The sequence below is a fragment of the Rhopalosiphum padi genome, chromosome 2, assembly GCF_020882245.1.
Source record: "Rhopalosiphum padi isolate XX-2018 chromosome 2, ASM2088224v1, whole genome shotgun sequence".
Lineage (NCBI taxonomy): Eukaryota > Metazoa > Arthropoda > Insecta > Hemiptera > Aphididae > Rhopalosiphum > Rhopalosiphum padi.
Window position 1 is genome coordinate 72,107,998 of NC_083598.1, and position 27,957 is coordinate 72,135,954.

Below are 27,957 nucleotides of genomic sequence, written 5' to 3' on the forward strand. Positions count from 1 at the left end.
GTATATTAATATAGTATATTTTTTACTGAAGTCGACAAAATATGTTTTTTATTATATAATAATGCTAATACAACCAAAGTCTAAACACAAGGTAATTTTTCTTTTCACGCTAAAAAATAACATTGATATTTTACCTTGCAATACTAGTCTGTCCCCTTCTCCCAGTTAACCATCTGTCCAAGTTGTACAACATACATCTGTCATTTAGTAATGTCTTGATCCTAAGCTCAAATTAGCCAGCGGGGGTACCATCAAAATATTAATATAGACAATGTATATAGTATTGTTGAAACAATTATAATACTTAAAACATAAAATCAATCATATATTTTCATATTTATTATACATAAACTTAAATTGATTTAAACATTTTATTTAAAAATAATTAATAATTAATAATATAAGAGAAACCTGTAATATTATTCTAAATTAAATTGTTATACTTAGAAGAGCATATCTGTAATGATTAGTGCTGGGATTTCGAACAAGTACATATGGTAAATTTATTTTAGACTCTGACCAAAGGTTGAATAATTCTATTAACGCAGGGCCTGGCATGTAACCAATGCCAACATATTTGGATTTAGTAAAACTAAAATGACTATTGCACGAGAAACCTAAAATTATACGACTACAGCTGTGTTTTAAAGGGGTTTGTTCTTCAGGAATCCATAACTTTTTCATTTGGTTCAGATATTCCTTGACTATTTGAGATGTTGGTGATACTTTGAGTTTAAATCGTTTACAGAGAATGTTTCTCTTTTTTTTTTCTAATACACGTTTACGTCTCAGGGATCTCAACAGTTTTTTGTGTTCTAAACGGTAAACCTTTCGCTTGAAAGCATTCAAATCTTTGTGAATTTTTTCTAAAGGACCTAAGTTAGATTTATCCTCAATATTATTTAAATCATCAAGAGTTGGTAAACATACATGTGAATTAGGCTTCAGAATGCCTTTCTGGGATAACTCAAGTCTAATGGGTACTAAACAAGTTTTTAAGTCAGACTTTAAATCTTCTAAATTAATTTTTTCTTTTAAATTTAAAGTTAAATTTTGCAGTTGAACTAATAACTTAGTATTTCGCAATACAAATTTATTATTAGAGTCTAACATCCATTCATTACAGAGAATGTCCCAAGGACAATGAAATGGAGTCTGAAAACCTAACTTAATGTAATTAACTCGCATTTGTGGAGGATGCCTAAAGTATTTTTTCATTGCTTCTTCTTTTTCCAACATGGCTCTCAGGTTTCCAGCTTCAGTATCTGGTTCATCTGATCTAGGCAAACATCGTTCTAGTATCATGGTTGTAGTTTCTCGTAGTCCTCCAGGTTGACATCCATTCATAATTAGACCTAACCAAAATGGCATAGCCCATCCAGCTGGTAAGACAATATCCCAACCACTACCATAACCTAAGATAATGATCAGTTTTGGGTAACATAAATTTACATACAAAATTAATTAATTTTAATAAAATAACCTGGTCTAGTAATTGGATGATTCTGCCCAGGTCGTTGAATTAAAAGAATCGGTATAATAGACATTGAGTGTTCATCCAATGCAATTTTGTCATTGCCATTAATAACACAATTACTACGTAACATATTAATTTCACAATTGGGCATTTTATTTTGCGTAGACCAATCTCGAACCTTTGAATCCCAAATTTTAGAAACACTTGCTACAGTGGGAAGTTGAAATGAATAATCTTCTGTTAGTAGAAAATCTAAAAATAAAACATTCTTAATTAATTAAATTATTTATTTATTTTGTAATGATTTAATAAGTAAATTTATAAATATTTAAAAACCTTTTGAAGAAGGCAAAGCTTTTGTTCTTTTCATTGGAAACACTAGCCTTGGATCAATTGTGTGAAATCCAATTACACAGTTTGATGGATATGATTCTGGTCTATCAGCCCCATTTAAAGATTCCCAAAGTTTTGTTTGAATATCAGTAGAATTGTTTAGATCTTTCAAGCGGGACGACCACCAGTTTTCATCAATAAAATTTTTTGAATTAACCAAAACAGCAGGATATAGTACACGGCTCAAAACACTATTTGACAATGGTCCTGTTAATCTTAGTCTATTTAAAGAACCTTTTAATAAAGTCATTTTTATAGTACTATTTACAAAAGAAGGAGTCTGTACTGCAGGAATTGCAGTATTCTTTGAATTTTTTATAATTTCTAAAAGTTTAGGCTTTTTTAAAACTGGAGGTCCAGACTCTAAAATATCAGAGTCATTTTGCTTTAAATTAAATGTAGTTTGTAATTCTTTTGCTAATTGTGCATAAATTAAAGGTTCTGCCCAAATCCAAAGGGCTCTTATATTGTCTTGAACACAAGTATCCCAAAGAAATGACACTCTACCAATAGCTTTGTGAGGATAAGCGCCATTTTTGTAAATGAAAATCGATCCTTCTCTAGTTCCTTGTTCATAACACTTAGCTTTAAATGTACGTCCACAATCTTGATTAACATGGTGCATTAAACCTTCTATTAATTGATCATAGGGCCCTTTTAGTTCAATACAACTAATGTAAGATACATCCTAAATGAATAAAATAATAAATATGAGTACAGTAAAAATGTTATAATATGAGTTTCATAATATTATTTTACCTGAGCTAAACAGTGATTTCCTATTGCTCTGTAACACGCTCGATAAGTTTTATCATGTGAGCTTTTAGGTAATTTATATCCGTCCTTAAGTACAATGTGAAAACGTTTTGCAAACCAGACATGAGTTTCTAGCCATTTTCCATTTTTTTGACGTCGCATATAGTCTAATCGGCGACTTTTGGGTTTGCGCCTAAAATCTTTTCTACGCCTCACATGTTTATTCATTTGCTTTTCAATCTAAATAATATTTAAAAAAAATATTTAATACAATATAAATATGTTCTATATTTATTAGTACAGATTTTTTATGAGCAGCTCGTAAATCTTTAGGCATTCGTTTTACAGTTGTGCTCATGACTCGACGGCGCATTTTTTTTGGAAGACGTTGAAATATCATTTTATTGCACTTTTTTGGAGTCTCTAAAAAAAAAAAATACATTCAGTACATGCAATTGATAAAATAAAATAACTAATATGTAGGTAATGGGTTAATATAATACTTAAACAAGTAAAGATTTAGAATAAAAATAAATTTATATTGGTCCTAATGGTCGTATAGATTAGTACTTATTTAAGTAATTTTAAAGTTCGCTTAGCTTTGACCAATACGAGTTTCTTTTCAATATGATAGTATATAACTTAGAGATCAATAGACCTAAACTATGTATAAACTATAAACTATAAGCTGTGATTTAAAATTTATACTCAATCTAATGAATAATGACTTACGTATTTCTTTAAGCAAAGCTTGTATTTCTTGATTGCGAGCTGTTAAAAATGAATCAGCATCAACTTGATTCCCTGGTCTGACATGACCAGGAGTGTTTTCCAATATTTTATGCAGATGATCCATAGCTTAAAATTCTATTTTAAGTAAAACTTTATATTAAATTTAAAATAGCAAAACACACTAATAAGTAATTAAAAAATAGTCGGCTCAAGTCGGCGCACATGGCATATTATTATTATTATGGTTGTTAATATGATTGATAAAGATGTTGTGGTGATAATCACTACGTCTGTTATCTATAACGATAAGCAACTAACTATATTGTACTTTTTTACTCCATGATCGGACAGTGATCTTATCAAATCCGGCTCCGTCATCATTCACTACTCATACTCTACAGTTAACACGACAACATTAAATATTATAATATTCTCAATATAATTCTATGATTTTCTATGTGGACACCACATTGGCGATTACCATTACCGAGGCGGCGACTTGTTGAAACACTGACTGAGCAGTGAGCTCACACCGTATACTAAAGTGAAGCTTGTATGCTGGCCGCTAAAAGATTTCCGCCGAAAATAAATTTGTAAATTTTCGATCATCTCAGTATTGCGATTAAATACCAGACACAAGTAAGTATCATGTCGACCGCTTTATGATTTCAGATTTCTCATAATGCTTACTAGTAACTATGGACTTAATATAATATATTTGTTATGGAATGTTATTCCAAAGAATAAAGATTGTTATTATAATATTTGTTGTGGCTGAATCATATATTGATCCAAATTACACCAGCCAGGTACATGTAGAGATAAACAATAATATTCTATTATTAACGGTCTGTATCTCTCATCTTTAAAGTCGATGGATGATGTGGGATGTTGGTTTGGGTATAGATACTGGGTGATTCTTTTATCATGAACCACTCATTATTTCAAAAAGTATTCATGTTTTTTGAAACATTTTTTTACATAGTTTCAAGTTGTTAAAAAATCAACGTTTTTATTAAAAAATTATATTTTTAAATATTTTTTATCGTTATAATTTTTTTAAGTTTTTTTACTTTTTTGAATAACAACATAGTTTTAATTTCATATTCCAAAGCAGAATATTTTTCTGAGTATTTTGATACTTTAAAATCGAATTTAGGGCGAGTAGTTTATGAGTTATACGTATTTAAAGTTTAGACAAGCAGAGTAGTGGACAAACATTTTGCGTGGTAACTCCGTACCACTCCACTCCGCGCATCAAAACTTTTAATACTTTAATTCATAAAATACTCGCCCTAAATTCGATTTTTATACATTAAAATATGTACTCAAAAAATATTTTGCTTTGGAATATGAAATTAAAACTATGTTGTTATTCAAAAAATTAAAAAAATTAAAGATAAAAAATATTTAAAAAAAGTTGATATTTTAACAACTTGAAAAATGTAAAAAAATATTTTCAAAAACTTGAATACTTTTTGAAATAATGAGTGGTTCATGATAAAAGAATCACTCTGTATTATGATGTACATAATTGGAATAGAGATTAAATATTATTACAGTTTACTTTTGTAATACAATGATTATTGTTTATTAGTTATTACTTAACAACAAATGTAAATTATGCATGTTAAATGATAAACAAGTTGATAATAAAATTACTTTTTAAAACTTATTTGTATTTTTAGTATGAAAATACTACCTAATGATAATTTTAGTAAGTAAAAAATAAACTATTTTGAATTAAAAATAGAATTATTTATTTAAAAATATATATATATAATATTGTATTATAATTTAATAATGTTTAAGAATATTTGTCTTTTGGATATGAACTCAAATGTTATTAGTATTCTCTACAAATTAAAATTAATATTTAAATGATTAAATAATTTTTTACAATTGATCTAATCTTTCTAATTTTTTAACCATACTATTTATTAAATTATGCATATTTCTTATTGCAAATATCTGTCTTGTCATATCTGCTATGCTTTACTATAGATCACGATCTGAATGCTTGTCGTATGTGCTTTACTACCCAATTTATATCTTTATTATCAACAGATTTAACAAATTACCATTAAATCTGAGAAATATGGCACAAGCATTTTAATATTTATTTATTTTATTTTTATTTTTCTAATTATTCTTATATTTATGATTATTAATGATAATGAAATTAATTACATGACAACAAACGATGATAATATAAAATAATTTTTTTAATAATATATGAACTTTTATTTTGTCATTAAAACCACTTAAACATTGTTCATTTACTATGAGAATATATTGTCTAAAATTTAAATATAGTTGTTCAGTGGTAATGGTAAAACGCAGTAGAGTGCATACTGCAGTCGCAATGTTACTGTTAGAGCACATATGACAAATAGCTCTATAAATGTTAAGATTATTATTATTATTTACAATAAATATTAAAATGAGTATTATGTTAAATGTATTATATTATTATATTTTTAATTTTTAGAATGATTACAGACGTCCAATTAGCTGTATTTGCCAATGTATTGGGTGTTGGCTTATTTCTTCTAGTTGTTCTCTACCATTACGTCACAGCAAATTTCCCATCAAAATAATTTTTTCATCGTAAGTGTAATACTTAATTTTATTAAAATATATTATCCTTATTTCTTTTTAGTTTTTTATTTTAGGTTGCAAGTTTATACACAATTGTGTTCCAGTATCTAGTTTAATATGATTCTGTTTATTTTAATATTATGAACCCATATAATACATATATTTTATTATAATTATAATGTTATAACTTTAAACCTTGTTAGTCCCCCCACATGATTATGTTATCTTATGTATTTTGAATCATAAATGTGTTCTCCCAGTACCTGTTTTTACATGATTTGCGAGTTAGTATTTAATCTGTATTTGTTGTCTCTTGTTTGAGAAAGTATTACAACATAATGAGCTTAAAAATAATACGTAAGGCGCTTAGTATAACCGAAAAATTATCAATTTTAAAAAAATATGATTCCAATCCTTCAATAGAAAAAACCAAGTTAGCAGAATCTCTAAATATAGCAGAGTCAACTTTACGAACAATTATTGTCAAAAGGAAAGAAATAGAAAAATGTGCTTTTGAAGGATCAAACAAGCGGAAGAAAATAAGGCATGGAAAATATTTTACTCTTGAACAAATTCTGATTAAGTGGATTAATAAAAAGCATGCTAAATCTGCAGCTGTTAATGGCCCACTTATTCAACGTGAAGCCTTAAAAATTGCCACCTCTTTAAGTATCACCGATTTCAAAGCAACAAATGGATGGTTGGATCGATTTAAGAAACGGAATCTAATTCGTTATCGCCAAGATAGTAAAAAATCTGAATTGGTAAATATTAAGGATATAAAATTTTGGTTTTTAAACATATTACCTAAATTTACAGAAATGTATACTTCAAAAGATATTTTTAATGTTACTGAATTTGAGTTATGTTTTAAACTAATGTCCAATAAACCACTTGGTTTTAAAAAAAATACACGCAACAAAACGTGTTATAAAGGTAAACTTAGCAGAGAAGTTCTTAAAATACTTATCTGTGCTAATTCTGATGGAACAGAAAAATTGAATCCACTTGTAATTGGAAAACCATTGAAACCTAGAAGTTTTGTTAACAACAAATCTTTTCCGTGTGAATATTCTGTAAAAAATACCAAGTTGAAGACTAATGATTATTTCTGTATATGGCTCAAAAAATTGGATGAAAGCATGATAAAAGAAAATCGTAAAATTATACTTATTGTAGACATTACTTCAACTATTCAAAAAGATATTGGGTTGAAAAATGTGGAATTTGTATTTTTTCCGCCTTACATTACAAAAAAACATCAACCTATGAATTTAGGTGTAATTAATGTCTTGAAACAGTTTTATGAAAAACACTATTTAAATGTCTTAAAAAAATCAAACACTAAGCAGCGTAACATATTAGATGCATTACGTTATATAACTGAAGCGTGGAATAGCATACAGCCTAAAGTGATTGCTGAATGTTTTAAAAAAGTTAGAATGGAAAGTTTTTACAATAAAGTAATTGATGATACTGCTAATGAATTAATAGAACCTATAAACAACTCTTCAACACATTTAATAAAATCCAATCAAGACAACGAAAATTTAATGACTACAGAGCACAAAAATGAACTAAATAGTGAAGACTTGGTTAATTTTGCTGAAGATGATGATTATAGTGAAGATGATGAATCTGACTCTGGCCAAAATGGATCATTATCCGATGCAATTAATGCTATCAATGTATTAAGACGCTATCTCCCAAAATTAAAAGGAAGTGAAGCAGCTTTGCGTAATATTAATGATGTTGAACATTTTATTTTTTCTAAACTACCAAATTTATAATGATGAAGTACTTAAAAATCATTTGTTTTAAATTTTGTTTTTAACTTATATATATTTAATATATGATGCCATAAATCATAATACATGTAATTTCCATGATTCTTTGAACACATATTATTGTTATTTTACTGTAAATAAATTATAATTATTTAAAATGTTCACGTGTCATTACATAGTCAATTTTTCATTTCATAAATTTACAAACTCAAACTATTCCACAAATTATAATATATCAGTCTTCTATTCTAATTTACTGAAGAAAATATATTTTATATATGCTACTTTTTTATTATAGCATGTTGTGGATTGGCTGTCTGGGGTTACATTTTTTACAAGATTGAGTTCTTAAAATTACTGAGACCAATACAAGATTATAACAGAATTAATTTTTTATAAATGATATGAATAATGCAAGTGTGATATTCTTTGCAGTAAATGTATATTCAATATAAAGACATTTTTGTACACCAAATTTGTGAATACTTTGAATTATAATTTCAATTTTATTAAGTGTTATATTCCTGATATTTATCAATAAACTATATATTCAATTCTATGATCATTGTAAATTACTTGATGTAATTTTACTATGTATCTTAAATGTTTTAGATGCTTTGAATATAGTTTTGTTGTACACAATAAATAATGACATACAATATTTAGTGTAAAATAGGTGGGGAAGTGAGGATTCTTGTGTTATTTTATATATCATAACCATATGCTTATTTATAATTTTTTAAGAGACTTTTAAAATAATTTATGTTAAATGAAATTGAAATTATTAGTGATTTTTACTTTTGATAATAGATTATGTTAGAATACAAAATCATTTTAGGCAAATCATAATATTTAAAAATTTATAATTTTTACATTTTTACAGAACATCAATATGAATTACATTCCGGCAAGCTGCAATATATAGCAAGATGTTCAACTACAAGTTGGATATCATTCCACACTTATAATAAAATGAAATAATACTCAATTTATATTTCAATGTTGGATTCAAACTACATCCACATATTCAATGTTTACAGAAAATTAGTTTAAATTAAAAAAGTATATGCAGGGTCATTCAAATTATTGTAATATTTTCTTTAGAGTATTTTGAATGGCCCTGCATCTGAGTGATATGTTTAATTTATCAAAAAAAAAAATAATTTCTCACGGAAAAATAACAATTTATTTTTTATATTATTATTTTAATTTTTTTTCCATACATTAAATTTAATATAATTTATTAGAGTAGGTATTATCAAAACTATTTTATGTACACTATTTGTTTAAATTAAATTATTAAATATTTATACTTCATTAAATTTTATAATTTGATTTATCAATTTTATTAAAATTACAATTACAATTTAACTGTTTGTATAATTCTGTGTATTGATAAATCTTAAGTAATAAAGGCTATAAAGTTTTTGTCATTTTGCTAAACTTTTGGTACCCAGACAGATCATTGTGTTGAAGTTTAAGCTGGAGCAAAATATTTTTGCAGATATATAAAATATTAAGGTAATATAAGATATACATTTGATTTAATAATACAATAATATGTATTTTCAAATTGTCAAATGCTGAGGAACCTAACCTATATAAGTAATAACTAATAAGCACGATTAAAGATATACAATATAAGGTATATCTTTAATCGTGCTAATAAGTAACATGGTATATGTCACTTAATATTAAATTTCTGTAATCAACAACCATTCATCTGTATATTATATAACAGAAATGGCAATTTTTTTAAATGTTATATACTAAAACGTAGGTACTTAACGTTTTTATTCTGTACTCCATTAAATTATGAAATAATATATACATAGGTATTTAAATAATAAAACATTTATAGAATTAAGACTTACCCATTGCATCGTCTTACGTCTGGAATGTTATCTACATTTTTAACGAACGTACAATGTAAAACGTTAAAAATAATGAAAAAGTACATACTATGTGGTCTTCTTATTTATTATTCAAAACAAAATATAATTTGAAAATTACCTAATTGTTCGCATATCATTTTGAGTACCTATGCGTGTCACTGTCACAGATTTGCCATCACTGTTATATATATATTATGTTTAAAATTTAAATAATTTCTTTACCGATGGGTTGTTCCTTGTTCACTAATTTGCAGTACATTTACGCCTGTGTATATCTTATTATTGGTTCTATCTCCTATGATTTAATATTTTATCTACGGCTGCTATAAAATCTCACTTATCTGTAGGTTATTTGTGAAAATATTGAAATATTTTAACTGAGAACTATACTGTAACCTAGGTACATAATTTATTAAACTTGGTTCGTGAGTTTAACATGTCAAAATATCGAAATACTTGATGGAGAATGGAGATCTATACTTAAAAATAATTAATTCAAAATCGACTTTAAGGTTAAGTTTGAATACTATTTACTTTGGTACCCGTAGCTTTGCCAGTGGATCGCAAGATTATGAGATGATGTAGGACCTTGATTATTACCTACATGGTTATTGGCTATATATTGGCTTTTAATAACCATAAAAGTGTTCTTATATAAGTCACATTTCTCCGGTAGCCGGCACTCACGACGTATTATTATATCCATGTAGCATGTAGGTACCTACCATAAGCGTACACAGCCTCCGGTTTCAGGGGTAGCAAGAAATTAATTCGGCCTATTCTACAAATTCACTATTAAAACCGGCCTATAGTTTTACTTTTCTTACTATTTGGGTACTTATCAAAATTAAAATTGTTTTGATTACATATTTGTTTTTTTGGATGAAAAGTTGTACAGTAAGGTACTAAGCCATTAAAGGTGTACTTTTCCACAATCCTATAGTTAATATTTATTATTTATAATATGATAAAATAAACAAACATTAATAACAATATAAAATGTATATTTTAAAAATAATAATAATTAAAGTAATAACAATTGGTAATAATATGGTACATAATTAAAGTTGTAAATAAAACAATAAAACTTCTTATTAATATTCATAAACTTTTTTTTACAAACTTATAATACTAATCTACGCTTTACACCTGTATAGGTACCTATTACATTTTTAAATTCATCAAATACACTATCAATATTTACAGAAGAAGTTAATTCTTGTTCGACAAATAGAGTTTTTATAAGTTTGCTTTTTACAATGGTATGTTTAGAAAAACTTCTCTCACAACCACAACTTGTGATAGGGATTTGTTGACCATAAATGATAATAATATTTACGATTAAAAATCATAGCTATTCCTTTTTATAGTAGACAAGTTTATTAGTTTTATACTGGTAAATTTTTAATATTTACTTTAAACTCATAAAATTTTTTCTATGTCGATAGGCGGCCGTATTCATTACCATTTCGATCGTTGTGAACACAATCGGTACACAAACCATACACGAAAGACTTTCAAAAGACGTGCACTACACAAATACGAACTCCATATAATACAAAAAAATAAATTAAAATAAAACGCTAATTATACAAGATACGAAGAAAATCTAGCCATGTAGGTACCTACTATAATTGTATTTATCCACCTACTTAAACGAGTTAAATGTTTTGCGTTCTCTTTAAATTTGTTTTCATAAATTGTATAATAATTATTAATTAATATTTAATAATATTATATTATATTAGATTATGATAAAAAATTTTTTAGTAATCATAAATTCATAAGAGATAGGTACAATCGATAAAATAATTTTATATGAGGATATTACTTAATAATTACCTATACATCTTATGATTCGTGCAAAAATTTTATTAAGGTAGATTGAGACTTACCTAGTTTTGTAATAAATATCTACATTAAAACATCGAACACAATCAGGTAGTACTGACGGGGCTTGGTAATAGGGTCCGCGACATTTGGTATACATTTTGAAAGCTGTAAGTTGAGTCTCGCGTATAAAAGGTAGTAGGTAAGTTGAATTCCGGCTTTAAACCATTGGTGCTACTAGGTATAAAATATTATAAACTTAAAACTTAAATATTTTATATTTATATACCTAACAGTTTAAAGTGTTTAAACATAGAAAAAAGCAATTTTTTCAAATATTCTTTTTTGTTTGCCATTTCTAAGACCTGAAGAAGTTGACGAATGTTTTGTAGAAGAGATTTAATAGCCATACAACCAAATACAGATTTTTACGATTATACTAGAACTAGACCCTTATTTATCACTTGATGTTTCCAACTACCACTGTGCGTATAACAAATAGTAGTGAATTATTATGTCATGTTAAATTTGAATTTGTTGAATCTTTATAATTTAAGTTTTTACAGAGAACATGATATTATAAAAATTGCATATTTTTAATTTATACTATTTATACAATATTTATATCATAATTATAAAATTGGACGGACTACTACTACATTTTTTTCCGGGACTTAATTTACTTACTACATTTTTTCGTGGCCCCAATTTACCGCAATAAGATCATTTGAGACCCAATTTACCAATTCCGGCACTGACATATAAAATTTAATCTTTGGTACCGACATGATATTTGGTATGGATGTACTGATGAACACTAAATGTATATTTTAGTATTTAGATATTGATTGTAATTATCTAAATGCAAATATTATTACGATTGCCTATTTCAAACCCCTTAAGTAGTGTGTTTTTCTCTTAACTACGATTCACGTACTTTTTTTTTGCAATTAATCTAATTAATATTTTACGCTGAATAATTTAAACTCAAAGCCACAACGAAGTAGTATGACATTTATTAAAACATGACCTTTACGACTGAACATAATGTATTGAATAAACTAGCAGCACACTTACGTCTAACGCGTAAATTGGGTTTTGTTTATTTTAGTCCAGTGGTGCGCCGGTACAAAAAGGTCAAACAATTTTATAACTGTGGTACGCAAAATAAATGCATGGGGAATATTACATTCTTCTGGTTGCTGTCAGTTGAGTTAAGGTAAAAAATTGTAACTATTTAAAAATAAAAACTATTATACAGTTACAAGTATAATACGTAAACGGATTTTCGGCAAAAATGTCTCTTAGTACATTTTGTATTGACCCAGTCACGGGTTCATGGACGATGGACCTATTAGTTTGTTTTTTTTTGGTGGGGGGAAGTCAGATTATTTTTTATTCCGTGATCTTAGCGTCTATTTATGATTTTATCATAAAATATCAACTGTATGAACGTAAAATATCTATTTGTGTTTATATTTATTAGTTTTCTTTTTTTATATATTATAGCCTATAGGTAAATACTCAGGCCTGGGGTGTGGCCGTTCCCTCTCACTATTCAGAGAACACCAATAGACTTAGATACAGATATCTTTTTTCTTGAACCGTGTACAATATATTGGTAAGGTCGAAATATTTGACGAAAAATGTCTTTATAACGTTTTCAAAGCGCGTCTATAGTAATATGACTGTCATTATAGAAGATTTAGTTTTAGAACTCTTAAAAATAGTAAAATATCAGTTTTTTGTAGTTTTTGAATTCTCCAGACTAATGTTTATGACGTATTTTTGTAAAACTCAGTCCTTTTGGCCCATTATCTGTGTTGGTATACAACAATTTATAATACTAATTATTTTATTAAATTTATTTATGTATATTATTTTACAATTGGAAATTAATTTAGCTTTGAACAAGTAATTTAACTTATTTTTTTAAATATATTTATGTAAATGTATATTTAAATAATTAAATTAATGCATTTAGTGCTCTACTATCTAGTGTTGCGCCCTCCGTCCTCCTTAGCTAATTCTAGATAGGCACATCACTGGGCTATAATGGAACATTAGATTTTTTTAAATTATTGCAGTACAAGCTAGAGGAGTAAATTTGTTGAGACAGAAATGATTTATGTCTCACATTAATAAAATCCTAAAATGCATATGACATCGTTAAATTTTTTATTTTAATTTGAAATTTGTATTACATAATTTTTAAACTTACAAAATATTATAACAATAAGTGAATGTGACTAAGATAAAAAAAACATGTATTATAGAATTAAGAATCTTTGCATTAGGAAGTAAATTAAACCGACACCATTATATAATAAGTAGGGCTCAAATATAAACGCCTTTTCAAAAAATGTATTTATGACCTAAAAACTCTAAAATGTGTCCTAAAAATATCAAAAAAATGCTTTATTTATTAAATAAATTAAAATTATTATGTAAAAAAATATAATACTAAAAATTAAATTTCATTTGCATTACACTGTACGATAAGATAAATTTACAGTTTCAGCCTTGTCTAATTTAAAACTGGATTACCTGATGTTATGTTCAAAATTAAAATAATTTATATTACGAAGTACTATGTAGTATTTATATTTCAATGCAATCAATTTTTTTAGTCATAATACGAGAAATAGGTCAAAAACGTCCTAAAAAATTAAAAATGGGTTAAAAATGTCAAAAAATGCTTCATAAAAATGTTGTAGTCAGAACACGAAGTATTTGAAATACATTTGTAGTTAGGAAAGCATCGTATAAAACATTCCATACAAAAGATGCAAATCATTGAAATCCGAGCCCTAAAAATAAGTAAATCATGATTTATTTAAACTATGAAATTATAGGTCAAATTGTTACACAGTAAACGCAAGACTATAACCTTCAAGTAGGTAAATTATACAATAATTATACATATTTACAGAAATAGAACTACAAAAAATTATACATCAATATCAACAAAAGAAACTTTAATCGCTTACAATTTTTTCTATATTGCGTAATCGCATGTAACGATTTGTTGGTATTATTTTCTCAAAAGGTTTCTTATTATAATGATTAAATATGTACAATGTTCCTACGTATTTACATTTAATTTGTGAAAAAGCTATATTATTAAATTTAATCCATACTATAAAATTTGATTTGTTGATAAAATATCACAGTATCTATACACGTCAAAAACAGCTTCTTGTAAGGCACATGTACAGATATATATGTATACTATATATAATGTAAGTATTACAATTACACAGACTGTTTACGTGTTTGTCTGATATAATCTGTAAACTTTTTGCGTTCATTGTCTAACTTTTTGTCGGTGAGATCGTCGCAAGCTAGAGATGCTCTTAATTTTGCAGTAGTGTGTTCGAGATCCTAAACAAAAAGAATTATCTTAAAATCTTATGCCATAACTCTAACAGAAATAACTCATAAGGTTACCAATTAATTGATTATTAATTTTTTAATATTTGGAAGAAGCATACAAGGTATGCTCACCTTTTTTTACTTCAATAACGCTATAGGATAATTTTTCAGAAAATGTTAACGCACTGACATCAATATTCGGACAAGTAGTTTTTGAGTTATTTAACTTTGTATACCTACTTAACTACTAAGAATAATAGATCCATAATAATTGGTTTGGAAGATATGGAGATTATGGAAATTTGTAAATTTTAATAATTAATATTAATCTATCATTATTTAAAATTTTTAAAAAAATGGTATAAGTTTAATAAATACTAGATTCAAAATTTTAGCTATTTTATATTGTTGTTAAACCATTTTCAAGAAATATTATTTTTTGTATAAATTCTTAATAACTGAGAATCTACTCGAATTTGCAATGGTGCATCCACATTTTTAAAGAAATTATTTGTTATAAAAAAAAAATTTGTAATTTATTAATATTAAAAAAATGCCAGGAAATTGAAAATTTTGTATTTCTAAGTATATTTAAGAATTCTAAAAATTAGAAACTGTATATATTCATTTTTAAAGAAAAATGGGGGCGAGTACGCTTGATGAATCACCTGTATAAGGGGAATAGTGGGATTATTTCCCTGCTTGCGTCTATTAACCAACCCTCACTTTTAATAAATCATAAAGTCATAACTGTACCGTTTATTATTTTTAATAACTTTTTATTTAATTTTAGTTATCATAATATAGTAATGGAAAACAATTCAAACTGGTACTTTTTATATACTAAAGAGATACAATAATTTATTATTACTATTATAAATTGATTAAGTTTTTTTTTATTATATTTATGAACTATATGAATTGCAAAGTAAATGAAAAACCAGTGGATGAATACAATTATTACTATATTATTATAAGAATATAAGATTGGAATTTGTAAGTATACTTAAGTCAAATTGATTTTACCAAAATACCATGCATAGATGTAATTTAAAAACTTAATATTAACTGCATATATAGGTACCTATTATATAAATTTATATTGAATGGACACGCTCCCAGAAGGCTAGACATATATTGAAAATTGTATTTAAGTAGGTATTTCAAAATAAAAACTTTAGTAAGTAAGTAAGTAAGTAAGTAATAATTAAAATGTAACGTTAAAACTTGTAGTTAAGTATTATTGATTTTGGGTACCTGTATAAGTGATAAATATTTAAAACAATTAAGTACCTACAATCTAAATACACATATCTAATATAATATAAAAAATAAAACTAACAAGAATATAATAAGTAGGTTGGAATTATTGTGTTACACATACACTGTTACTCACTTTTAAAAACGTTTCATTCCTTTTTTTTGCAATTTTCTTTTGTTTTTCCATTTGCTCCCGGCGGATTTTAAAAAAGTCTCCATCTTCTACCACTATTGTCGTCTTGCGCCTAATCAATCTGCGTAGGAAACAATTATATTGTTTTAACGTAATGTCGAGGACACGATATGAATATATGATTTATTAAAGTAGATACTAAAAGTACACATTGGGGATATATTCTACAAATGTTATTTATTCGATGAAATAAAGTTTAAGTAATTTGAATTCTCAATCAATTTAATGATGATATTTTTAATAATCGTGTATGTATGTAAAAGTAGTGGAATAGCTTATTGAAAAAAAGTCTCTTTTCGTCTCTAAATTGGACGTCTACGACATGAGAAACTCGAAAAAAAATAATAAAAAAAAATGTAAAAAATATATTTTTATATTATACTTGGTTTGTATACTCACATCTCTTTTAATTGGTTTTCTAAGTCGATTTCCCTGTCTATATAACCACGCAATACTTGCCTGGCAATATCTTTTTCCGACATAATAATATCAGTTGAACGCTAAAAAATATAATAACGTGCGTTTGAACGTAACGAATGCGTTTCGTGAAATGCCATGTATAATCGGCGATTTGTTTACGCCACATATATAGTTAGTTGCCAAGGAGGGCATATATATACAAGGACGCCAGAGTCGCGAGGGTGCTGTTCTGCACATATTATAATAGGTAGTCATGTTGTAAAGTAATACCTAGGTATATGGTATATCACCTGCAGACTGCAGTGTTGGTTGCGGTCATCGGGTAGTATTACCCAGCATATTTAACTACGTGTGCATAAATTATTATTATAATTTATAATTTTTTTTTTAAAACTGTCTCAAATACTAATAAATAAATTGAATAATAATTGTATCATTCATAATAGGCGTATACCTTCTGCAGATGATGCAGAAAAGTATTAATTTCTTATTTATTAACAATAATATGCACCTCTATAATAAATAATATATATAAATTAATAAATATATTATAAAAAAATCAGGAAAAATTAACATAATTTTTATTTAAAATGTCATGCATATCTTGAATAACCTCATCGGTATCTCAAAGTTTCAAGTGTCGGATTTTTTTTTTTTTTTGGTCTTTTGAGATTAATAAAGATTCTAAATTTACATAGTACTATTATTACTTTAACCTATAACAATATAATTAGAGTTCGGATATTGTGACTGTGAACTTGGCTTTTTTGTCTTTTCATACATACATTATATGTATAGTTCTATTACTTATTAGTTTTTAGTAATAATTAGGTATGCTCTGATTCATACAACTTAGATAACTTTTTTTAGAGCGTTTTACAAAGTTTTTTTTATAGATAAATGAATTTCAACTAGAATTTTAAATTATTTATTATTATTAATATTTGTGTCATATACTGTTATGTATATTTACATACTTAGCGTTACTATTTAGTACCATAAATTAAATATATATATATACTGTACCTATACTGTATTTAATCTGTGTTAGTACTCGGGTATTATAACATTTGTTAACAAATTATTATGATTATAATTTATAAGTTATAAACTAAAAATCAACATTTTGTGATTTGTAATATAATATATTATTATATAATATTAAAAGTTATAAATATTCACAATAAACAGAACACACCAATTGACATCTGCAGCTGTTAACATTAGTCATCACATACTAAGCTTTATAACATAATTTATAAATATATATTATGATATAGAATATAGATACGCGTTTGTGTGCATATGCATTACATGTATTATACTGCAGTAGTTATGTTTTTCTGTGTATAATATTATAATATAATTACAATGTTTTCATTGTCACAACGGTTTTGTAGAAATAACGGTCAATACATAGTAATATTTTATATTTAAATAATAACATAATAATATTCGCTTTATCGTTGGTCTACGGTTCCACATTATTATGATGTTGTCTACAATGCTTTTTTATCTGTCTTAGCTTTCCAGCTGTAGTATATTTGCTTTCAGAAAATTTTAGTAGTTAGTTCTCCACAACTTAATAATACCAATCAGCAAACTAGGTACCTGCTAGAAATGTGACTGTCTTCACCATGCCTGCAGTTAGAAATTACGTTTGAAATTATTTTTGTGTATTAGAATTTTAAAAATTTATAATTTGAAGTTTTATAAATCGTTTAAGGTAGATATTATTATAGTTTTATAGTATTGTAGAACGTGGTTCTCATAATACTACAATTATGTAAATAAAAATGAACGCTAGAACATATGGTTTTGTGTTTACTTATTGATTCACGGTTATGACATATATAGGTACCCATGTAAAATATTGCATATAGGTACTTGTAATATGAATAAGTATTATAGATACTTTCTTCCCATGGAAACTGTTACATTAGTCTGGAATTCAATTTTTTTAAATTTACCAACTACACTGTAAATATTCAAATTAATAATATTCGTTTTAATGTAACACATCGCATTGACCAATGACCATATCGTAAAATGTTGTGTTTTACCTTTCCAGTACCAAAAGCCATGTTTGTATGTTTTATCCTAAATATTAGATACCTGATTTTAGTCTTTAATATTCTAATATTATATTTAATCGTATTATAATGTAATATAAAGAATTTAATAATTTTATTCTCTCATATTATTACGTGTTTAAATAGTCATCGAAAATTAATTTTTTAATACCTACCTACAATTTTTCCCTCGACTGTTCAAATATGAATTCTTCTAGCTGCGTTATAATAATATATTATATTATATTATACGTGTGTTCGCGAGACTAAATGTATGCATGTTCTACAATATATTTTATACACATGTTGGTATACCACCTGTACGATTTACGTGCAGCTCGCATTCTGTTCCGATTATCTTTGTCAAAATAACAATACATTACATATTCGATAACTTGCTAACCAACCAAATTCCGAATGTAATTTTGTACTTATATAGGTATATTTATAAAAATATCGTATGATATAATAATATAGTCCTATTTATCGTGGTGTTTGGGTCATGTACTAGTGTGTCCCTCCGTAATCTTTCGATAAACGATATCGAGCGTATATCGATAATAGATAATATATTATATATAAATACATTTACATTATTATCAAACACTCGTTTCCTTACAGAAGTTTCATTATTACGTCTATTAAATAAAAAAATTAAAAGTGTGGCTTGTACATATAATATACATACGCCTAGGAGGCATCTAGTACATATTATAATATATATATATATGATGTGTGTTTCAGTGCACCTATAATATATAGGGGGGCAACTGTTTGATAAGAAAAACAATGACAAATATGTTGTCAAAAACAACGATCGTAAAAGCGTTGTCGACGATTGTGCACAACGATATCCATAAACCGTGAAACGTTTTATTACGATATCGAGTTTTTCTCATGATAAGTTACATTAAAAAGATACACGGCAGTGAGCCGATAGTGCAGCCAAGCCAAAAGCGTGTGACACTTGCTCTCGCAAAACATATAATGACGTGGCGCATTGTAATAGTATAATATAATATATATTAATATATTATTATGTACGTCTGTTGTCTGCTCTATATACACGGAATACGCGCATACATGACATTATAACCACGAGTGATCTATACATCGGTAATTTACTATTCGGTTGCTCGGGGGGCCGAGACGAGTAGGGTATTCGTTGCATTGACCCGCGGGAGAAAAAAGTTGGATTTAAGTATCATATTATTTATATCGATCATGCTTAATGCTCTAAACTGTAATTATATTAAACTGTATGTGTCTGCGCCTTTATAATATTATTGTACGTTATTATATGCCTATTATACTGTATTATAGTTTTGCGAGTAACGATAATAACCGCGTGGTGCAGTCGAGCGGAAGAGGACACACAGGTATATACCGATGACCGAACTTTTTTTCGTAGGTATAATTTCTTTTTTCATTCGATCGTTATTAATTTATAAGTTATATATATAGTATTACATACATAATTATCGCACAAACGCGTTTATGAAAAATAAAAATAAAGTTAGTAAGTACGCTTTGAACTATATAATAAATTATACGGTATCATGTTCAACGAGTTTAATCGCTTTAATCGCTTCATAAGATTATTATGTGATATATACATTTGTTGGGTAAATTTGTATTTTTAATTTTTAAATAAAAAGTCACGAGTTCTAAGGAAGACTTGTGATGATTTTAAATGTACAAACATTTTTTATCATTTATAGCTGACAGATTTGAACACAAATTTAAATTACCTATGCATCTATAATAAATGTGCATGGGATGTTACACTGTGCGAAAAATATGAAATAATACATTTTGGTTACTTAATATTCATAAAGATTAAAGACATAATGTAATATAGTAATAGGAAATTTAAAACCTAACTAAAATAATGTATACAAAATGGAAGGTAAGTTTACTATTAAATTATACTATCGTTATTATACGTATGTTAGGTATCAAATACTAACAAAATATATTTATTTAAATTATTGAAAGTAGTACACATATAAATTAATAATAATATTGTAAATCAAAGTACACTATTAAGAAATATTAAAAGTAAGTATTTTATTTTGAAATCTTAGTAAATTATAGATACATAATATTGTAAAAATTATAGTAATTTTTTGAGTATATATAAAGTCGCTGTTGACGATCCTCATGACTCGAGCCGAACGAACAAATTGATTGTATTATAATTTAGACAAACTTGTCCTCTTGGCTCAAGGAATCAGGTCGTCGAGAATATTATAAACTCAATAAATATTAACAACTTACGTTTAAGATTCTGTTGTTCCTGCAGGATAGAAGTTTGTTGCCGTGCCGTTGCTGCTCCCGTGGTCTGTGCTGTACAACAATTAAAGTACGAGTGCAATGCGTTAAAAAATTTCCTATCACTACCGTTTCACAAATTACTAGCTCACAACACTTGTTTCAATACATATACCAACGACCCCCTTCCATTTGACTTCCTCCAAAAACGTAGGTAAGTACACGTATTACAATTATATTAGATGCTAAATATTAAAAAAAGTCGTTTTTTCCTCCACCTACTAACCATTATCACATAAAACGGTCACAAAACCTACTCGACCGTAAATATTGTCCGTGTTTGCTCACTGTGTCATCGTGTATATATGATACTATTATTAATTGTTTTGTGTGTCTTTAACCTGTGGATTATGGGAAACATAAATTAAAATCATAAAATAAAATATAATTTTAACGATCCTGTATCGGGGAACCAGAAATTGTATTATATTATTTCTAGACTTAAATGTATAACTATTAACTATTAAGTATTAATAAATAATAATTATTAAAAAAACTGACACATAGGTTAATAGGTGATATGTATACAATATACTGTATGCGTATAAAACTTTTAACCAATAATTTAATAATAAATATACCTATACAAACGAAACATACAACTAACAATATACATTATACATATCTAAAGCAGTCCGATGAACAATAAGGACGACCAAAAGTTAACATTATTAGATGTAGACTTGTTTTGTTTTTTCTGATAACGTATTATACGTATTATAACAATATATACCTATTTTTCAGCTAACTGTAAAATATTTCCACAGTATAACATTTTTAGATTTTCATTTTATTCAAAGTTTATTTGTAAACCAATTTTGAGCTTTATTTTTTTTAACCACGAGTTATTATAATTATTAATAGAAAAAAATGTATCAATGTTTAGTGGGAAGTATTACTACGGAAATAATATATTTTTAAATGATTAATAAATAGAGTTCGGATTAGAAGGTAATATAATCAATAAAAAAAGCATTTAAAATATGAAAAAGGCAAAAAAAGCATTTAATTTATACTAATAAGTAATTAAAAAATTTATTAAAATCTTTAAAAAAAAAAAATTCACTATCATATACTTTTTTTTTTTTTATTTTTTATTTAGAACTTTCAGTATATAACTATTATAGTTCGACAGTTATTACAATATATAATATATGTATAAAAGATTTACAATAAATAGAATCTTAATTATAGCATAATTTAGATAATTTGGTGATTAGATAACAATATAAAATGAAATGATACAATATATTATGGTGGACGTATAACGGTATATGGAATTACAAATTACCTTTATTTAATAAAGCCGTTAGGAGAGACAGGAGGGGTTTTATGATTGCACTGAATTCGGTAATAAAAGATGTAAATAAAGTTTCTATATTAGGAGATAGGTGGGAATGGTTATGATTGGAGGAAGTGGCTTCGGCATATGATGGTTTATCGGTATTGGAATTTAAGGTGGATTTAAGGAAGTTTGTATGAGATTTGGGAGTAGATATGAAATGTTTACGACGAGGTGGTCTGTAATTAAGTTTTTCATAAACGGGACAGCCTTTGTAATTGGCAGGGTGGCTACCTTGGCATAAAGCACACCTGGCCGGAGATTCTGGTGACATAGTGCATACGTCAGATCTGTGTTCTTCGCCACATCTGATGCATCGTGGAATGTGGTTGCAGTAACCCTGAGTGTGCCCGTAAGACAGACAACGATGGCATTGAGGTGGGCCTTTACGTGGATGGGGCTTTTCGACAACAATTTTGGTGTGCAATAGATACTCGATTTTATATAAATCCATGTTGTTGGTGGCTATTTTGAGGTCGACGAAAAATAGAGGTAGAGGTGATTTATCGGAAGAGCGCTTAATGTTATGAACGTGGGTAACCTGGTGTCCCAGTTCCGATAGAGAAGTAATTATATCTTCAGTAGAGGTAGAAGGGTGGAGATTGCGGATCACCACCCGTAATGGACGCTTATCATACTGCTGGTATGAATGAAAACTGATGCTGTTTTCAATTAGATATTTAATGAGTAGTCTGTAATGCTCATAGAAATGAGTATGGACGATCAGGTAAGAAGGTGTGGTTTTACAGATAAATTCTGTTGTATTGAAAATTTTCATCAAGTTTGAGGTGAAACTGGAAAAATTACTCACGCCTTTGATATATCATATACTTAGATAAGCTTTCTTTAGTAAAACGTTGACGGTTTGAGCTAAAAATATTTTTATACATAGAAAAAATCTCTCTACATCTACTGAAGATATTGAAGTGTAATTAATACATAAATAATTATTTAAATTAAGATTACTAAATCTTAAAAACTCGATAAAGTATTTAGCGATATCGATAAATATTGCCGATAATAAAACCCATTTAAAATAATTTTAAACATAACATCGACAATACACCGTCTAGCTCTTATCGATCTGTACTGATAATACGTATGTAACTATCAGATCATTTGAAAATTAAACACAAAAGAGACAAAAAAATAAACACATCCATCGTCTTGGATATTAAATGAAACACATTTTGATATAAAAATTATTTTTCTATTTTATTATTAAAAAAATGGCTTTTGCCTTCAAATCCGAACCCTAGTAATAAATAATAATTAATAAGTATTAGTAATTGCCAATTGGTTAGTAATATTTTTCTATTAAGTAAATAACTATTCCAAAACAATATGTTATGATTTCCAAATTTAAATGAAAATACCTAATATAACATTAATTCCCGATCGGTTATAATAAAACTATAAATGACTATTCATAGTAAAATAATACATAAAATAAAATAAATACCACCATAAATAAAATGTAATGTTTTTATTCTAAAACTAATTCTATAATAAATCTTATTTAAATGTATCTATACCCCACTAAGGGAGGATTTATGGAGGGAGGTTGGAGTGGCGTTCCACACAATTTTTTTTTTAACAGATTTATTTAATATTTTACATTATTAACATATGATAATATACCATTAACCGACGACTGTTATCACTAATAATATTATCATATTTTTCAAATGGAATTTCTTCGTTATACAACGTGTTACTAATCTATATAGAACTGGTTAATTTATTTAAATGATATAATCTCATATTCCTATATAGATAATATATTTGTTATAGATAAAGATAACATTAATATTTTACATATAAATATAGATATTATTAATTATTATTAATATTATAGGTAAGTCTTGGATGAATGCTGTGAGATAATATATCCAATAATATACTCACTAATAATTGTTAATAAGTATCTTTTGCTTTGACAGAACGTAGTTTTCTCTTTTCCACAGATCAGATAATTTTTATAAAACCTGAATTATGACAAATATTTATTACATACATACTATATTATAATTATTCGTTTTGGATGGGTGTTTCTTAGAATTGTATATTTGTATGCAATTAATTGGTTTTCAACATTCAAAATCCTTGTATTAAATAATGTAGTCTTCAAGTATTTCTTGTATTCTAGACAATTTAAATAAATAATATGATACGTATATAATTATTATTTATATACTGTTAATAACTTTAAGGTATATGTTCCAAGAAAAAATAATCTTTAAATGAAATTATTATATTTTAAATATTACATACTACCTTTTAAAATACTCCGTTAAAATATATTTTTTTTTGTTTCTTTGTTTTATAATCAGTTTTAACAGTTAAAATATTGAATTTACCTGTAAATTGAATTAAACTATAGCTTCAGAAGGAGAATGTCTTAGATTTCGATGTGGTTGTAGTGTGTGCAGAGGGGGAAATAATTCAACAAGAGTAAAAGGAAATAAGAGTAAAGTATATGGTGTGCTTAAATTAAAAACGGGATATGGCAGTTGTGTAACTACTATAGGGTTTAAGATTTAAGGTTTAATAATAAGGTTAAAGTTGTAAAATCAGGGTTAGAGTAGGATATTTTGGGAGTAGGAAAATAGACAATAGTTCTATATTATAACTTATATAATTTTGTATTTGCTGTTATTGCTTATTGTTTTTAATTTATAGATTTAAAATATGGTTAAGACAATGATGGATGTGCAAAAACATTGACAGAACTGTAGGATTTATTACATATGGCATATACATTATGTATGTAAATAAGAATATGATTCAATCCTGTATCCGACGGATGCAAGTTTAAAATATATAATCAGTTTAAAGAGATACTTAATTTACACTTAAACAAAAACTTATATGAGTTGTTTCAACTTATAAATTGACAAAATGATTACATATTAAATGTACCTATACAATATTTTAGTATATAGAATGTTACCAAATTATATTATTTTATTTAAATAAATCGAAGAGAAAACATGATTAAGTTAGCATATTAAAATTTTATTTTTAAATTGAAATAATTTTATATTATTTTCAACATTTTTGAACAAACAATTTTTATTAGTTACAAACACTGATTTAATGTGTAATAGATGATAAGAAAATATTTTATAAATTTTCTTATTTCCATGTTTTCGTTTTTGAGTATTTTTAAGTTGCGTTAAAATGGGTTATTTTTAGCCATGAAGTATTAATTTATATTTTATAAAATTATCATTTACAAACTCTAATTTGTTAAAAATTTAAATTAAGCTATAGGTGATATTCATATGTTTATGATAACTTTAATTTCTTACTTACTGTGTACAACATGTGAAATAACTAGTAATTCCCAAATTTAAAGTGTCTTCTGAAGTTTTATGTAGTACTTGCACAAGTAAACGAGAAGTTTTATAGTGATTAAATTGAAGGTATTATAAATAAAAAAATACTTTGGTGAAGCGCGATTTCAGCAGTTTATTTTGGATGGTTTACGGTAAACCGTTATTGTTCTGTGGCGCGTATTTTATCTCAAACTTTTCAACACGGGTTTTTTATATTTTTTTTTGTGTTATACTTAAATTAAGTTTAGTTATCAATAATATTGACAATAGCCAAAAGAGTGAAGTGGAGCGATTTCGAGTCGATATACAAATGCGTGAAACACAAAACTATAGAAACTGTAGTAATAACCACTAAAATAGTTTTAAAAAAACTTATCACATAATAAACCGATAGGTACATTTGTATTGTTTTGCGATTTCGCGAATAGGTAACTCGCACTGCTCCGACAACCACGAGCGACCGTCCCTCAGCTCTCCACTTGTCATTCGCTGCAGGTATTATCTCCCCCATCAGCCGTGTATGAACATCTTATCTCAGGTTTTTTTTTGCTACGGTATACAATTATTTGATTGTCTCGCAGTTATGCAAGTTCAAATACACTCATCTGATAATCGGACATATCATTTTATAATATATAAAATGTATATGGTCGCATACCTAGGTAAATACTCCTCTGATAATCGACAATAACTTTTTATACGGTTGCATACCTATAATAGGTATCTGCCAATTTGCGCGTATACCTAGACCATTTATATTTTTAAATGTTTTGGTCATATACCTACTTATATATTGCACACGGGTGCGAAGTGAATCTGACTAATCTAATTAAATACCATTAAATAACCTTCATATTAGCGTAGCGTCGTTGTACAAATGTGTTACGAAAATTGAACCACGTAAACTGTACCTTTATATTCTTTATATTATGTCGTAGGTAAATATGTTTTTTTTATTGATTATACAATTTAATAAAATTGAATTTAAAAAAAATTATAAAATGTATTTATTTTTATTTTTTATGAGTAATTTATTATGACAGTTTAATATTTCTTATGTATGATGTACCAATAATATAATCAATTTTATTTTTCAAAATGTTGATAACTATTTTATTTATTAAATTTTGGTAGAGCTATTTTATTTTTTTGAAAGTTATATTATTGTGAAGTCATCAATTTTGTTAAACTTCTAAAGTTTAATCAATTTTATTAGTAAAAAAATATGAGATACTAATAGGTACTCTTCTGCTGTATAGTAGATGTCGAGTAGATCACTATAATGGATGTGTTAAATTTGAATTCAATGATATTATATTTATTGCATATAAAAATCAACTATAAACAGGGAATATAATACAGAAGGTTAAACTAATTTTCGTCAAAAACATTCCATTTGAAAATATTAATGTGTATATAAACTATAATAATATACGTTAATGTTTTATGTGCTTACAAATAATATTTTTGTATTATACTAAAATATAATAAATACCATTATTCATAGTTATATGAAACTTCGATCAAATTTTGATTTAGAATATCTATAAAAAATAATTTTCACATATTTTTTAGATTTATCTTGGTTTCAGCGTGAACTATTTATGAAGAAATTTAAATTTTCAAACCTTATTAGCTTTAAAAATAGAATATTTTATAAATTTTCAACTACCTTATAGGTACTATAAACCTATATATGTTGATTTTAGAAAATTTGCAAATTTTGGTGATTTTGACTAATTTTGTCTAAATTTGAACTTAAATGCATATTTAAAGTAAATACCTAATGCCTATGTATTTTAAATATTTTTACACATTTTTAAGAACTCAAGCTTTTTAACCAAGTGAAAATATTTTTATTCACATTTATTAAAATAAAACTAAAAACCGAAAATTTGTGTAGATGTGGATAAAATAAAAATCATAGTTGTAAAATCACTAATTCATTGCTACGCTCAGAATTTAATACACATTCTTTTGTAGGTATTTATTGTAAAATTGAATGAAATGGTTTTTATGCGCTTCATTAGATTTCCAAATTTTTTTAATAGATAAAAGCTTTAATTTTTTTTACAATCAACGTGTAAGCTAATTTTATGAGAAAAAACTTGACAATCATGAAGTGAAGCGCCTACCCTGTGGCAATTTG

General features: G+C 26.6%; 4 protein-coding genes across 5 annotated transcripts; 2 read left to right on the plus strand and 2 right to left on the minus strand.

The window, feature by feature from the left end:
* Window positions 1–317: 317 nt before the first annotated feature.
* LOC132920715 (ribonucleases P/MRP protein subunit POP1) lies at window positions 318–3,588 on the minus strand. Its single transcript, XM_060983342.1, has 6 exons — window positions 3,359–3,588; window positions 2,928–3,049; window positions 2,630–2,866; window positions 1,814–2,558; window positions 1,484–1,729; window positions 318–1,415 (listed from the first exon to the last, which is right to left on the minus strand). Exons 1-6 carry the CDS (start codon window positions 3,480–3,482, stop codon window positions 430–432), a joined length of 2,460 nt encoding a protein of 819 aa, XP_060839325.1. The 5' UTR covers window positions 3,483–3,588; the 3' UTR covers window positions 318–429.
* A 131-nt stretch (window positions 3,589–3,719) lies between these two features.
* LOC132921260 (dolichyl-diphosphooligosaccharide--protein glycosyltransferase subunit 4) lies at window positions 3,720–9,179 on the plus strand. 2 transcript variants are annotated; one of them, XM_060984181.1, is made up of 3 exons: window positions 3,720–3,997; window positions 5,850–5,968; window positions 6,034–7,917. In XM_060984181.1, exon 2 carries the CDS (start codon window positions 5,851–5,853, stop codon window positions 5,956–5,958), a length of 108 nt encoding a protein of 35 aa, XP_060840164.1. In that variant the 5' UTR covers window positions 3,720–3,997; window position 5,850; the 3' UTR covers window positions 5,959–5,968; window positions 6,034–7,917. The 2 variants fall into 2 exon arrangements, with proteins under 2 accessions (XP_060840164.1, XP_060840163.1); XM_060984180.1 differs by lacking the exon at window positions 6,034–7,917 and adding an exon at window positions 8,630–9,179 and having other exon boundaries at window positions 3,731–3,997.
* Window positions 6,298–8,727, plus strand: LOC132919060 (tigger transposable element-derived protein 4-like). The gene is made up of 2 exons (XM_060980411.1): window positions 6,298–7,696; window positions 8,630–8,727. Exons 1-2 carry the CDS (start codon window positions 6,298–6,300, stop codon window positions 8,725–8,727), a joined length of 1,497 nt encoding a protein of 498 aa, XP_060836394.1.
* Window positions 9,180–13,630: 4,451 nt separating the features above from the next.
* On the minus strand, window positions 13,631–21,143 carry LOC132921258 (uncharacterized). The gene is made up of 4 exons (XM_060984179.1): window positions 21,072–21,143; window positions 16,699–16,799; window positions 16,243–16,360; window positions 13,631–14,855 (listed from the first exon to the last, which is right to left on the minus strand). Exons 2-4 carry the CDS (start codon window positions 16,779–16,781, stop codon window positions 14,727–14,729), a joined length of 330 nt encoding a protein of 109 aa, XP_060840162.1. The 5' UTR covers window positions 16,782–16,799; window positions 21,072–21,143; the 3' UTR covers window positions 13,631–14,726.
* Between the last annotated feature and the right edge of the window lie 6,814 nt (window positions 21,144–27,957).

Coding starts and splice junctions, on each gene's coding strand:
- LOC132921258 (XM_060984179.1), bottom strand. CDS start 16,781: ATGTCGGAAAAAGATATTGCCAGGCAAGTATTGCGTGGTTATATAGAC. Junction 16,361..16,698: donor GAAAACCAATTAAAAGAGAT/GTGAGTATACAA, acceptor TTTCCTACGCAG/ATTGATTAGGCGCAAGACGA. Junction 14,856..16,242: donor GGAATGAAACGTTTTTAAAA/GTGAGTAACAGT, acceptor CTTTTTGTTTAG/GATCTCGAACACACTACTGC.
- LOC132921260 (XM_060984181.1), top strand. CDS start 5,851: ATGATTACAGACGTCCAATTAGCTGTATTTGCCAATGTATTGGGTGTT.
- LOC132919060 (XM_060980411.1), top strand. CDS start 6,298: ATGAGCTTAAAAATAATACGTAAGGCGCTTAGTATAACCGAAAAATTA. Junction 7,697..8,629: donor AGGAAGTGAAGCAGCTTTGC/GTAATATTAATG, acceptor ACATTTTTACAG/AACATCAATATGAATTACAT.
- LOC132920715 (XM_060983342.1), bottom strand. CDS start 3,482: ATGGATCATCTGCATAAAATATTGGAAAACACTCCTGGTCATGTCAGA. Junction 2,867..2,927: donor GAGCTGCTCATAAAAAATCT/GTACTAATAAAT, acceptor AATATTATTTAG/ATTGAAAAGCAAATGAATAA. Junction 2,559..2,629: donor GAAATCACTGTTTAGCTCAG/GTAAAATAATAT, acceptor TTATTCATTTAG/GATGTATCTTACATTAGTTG.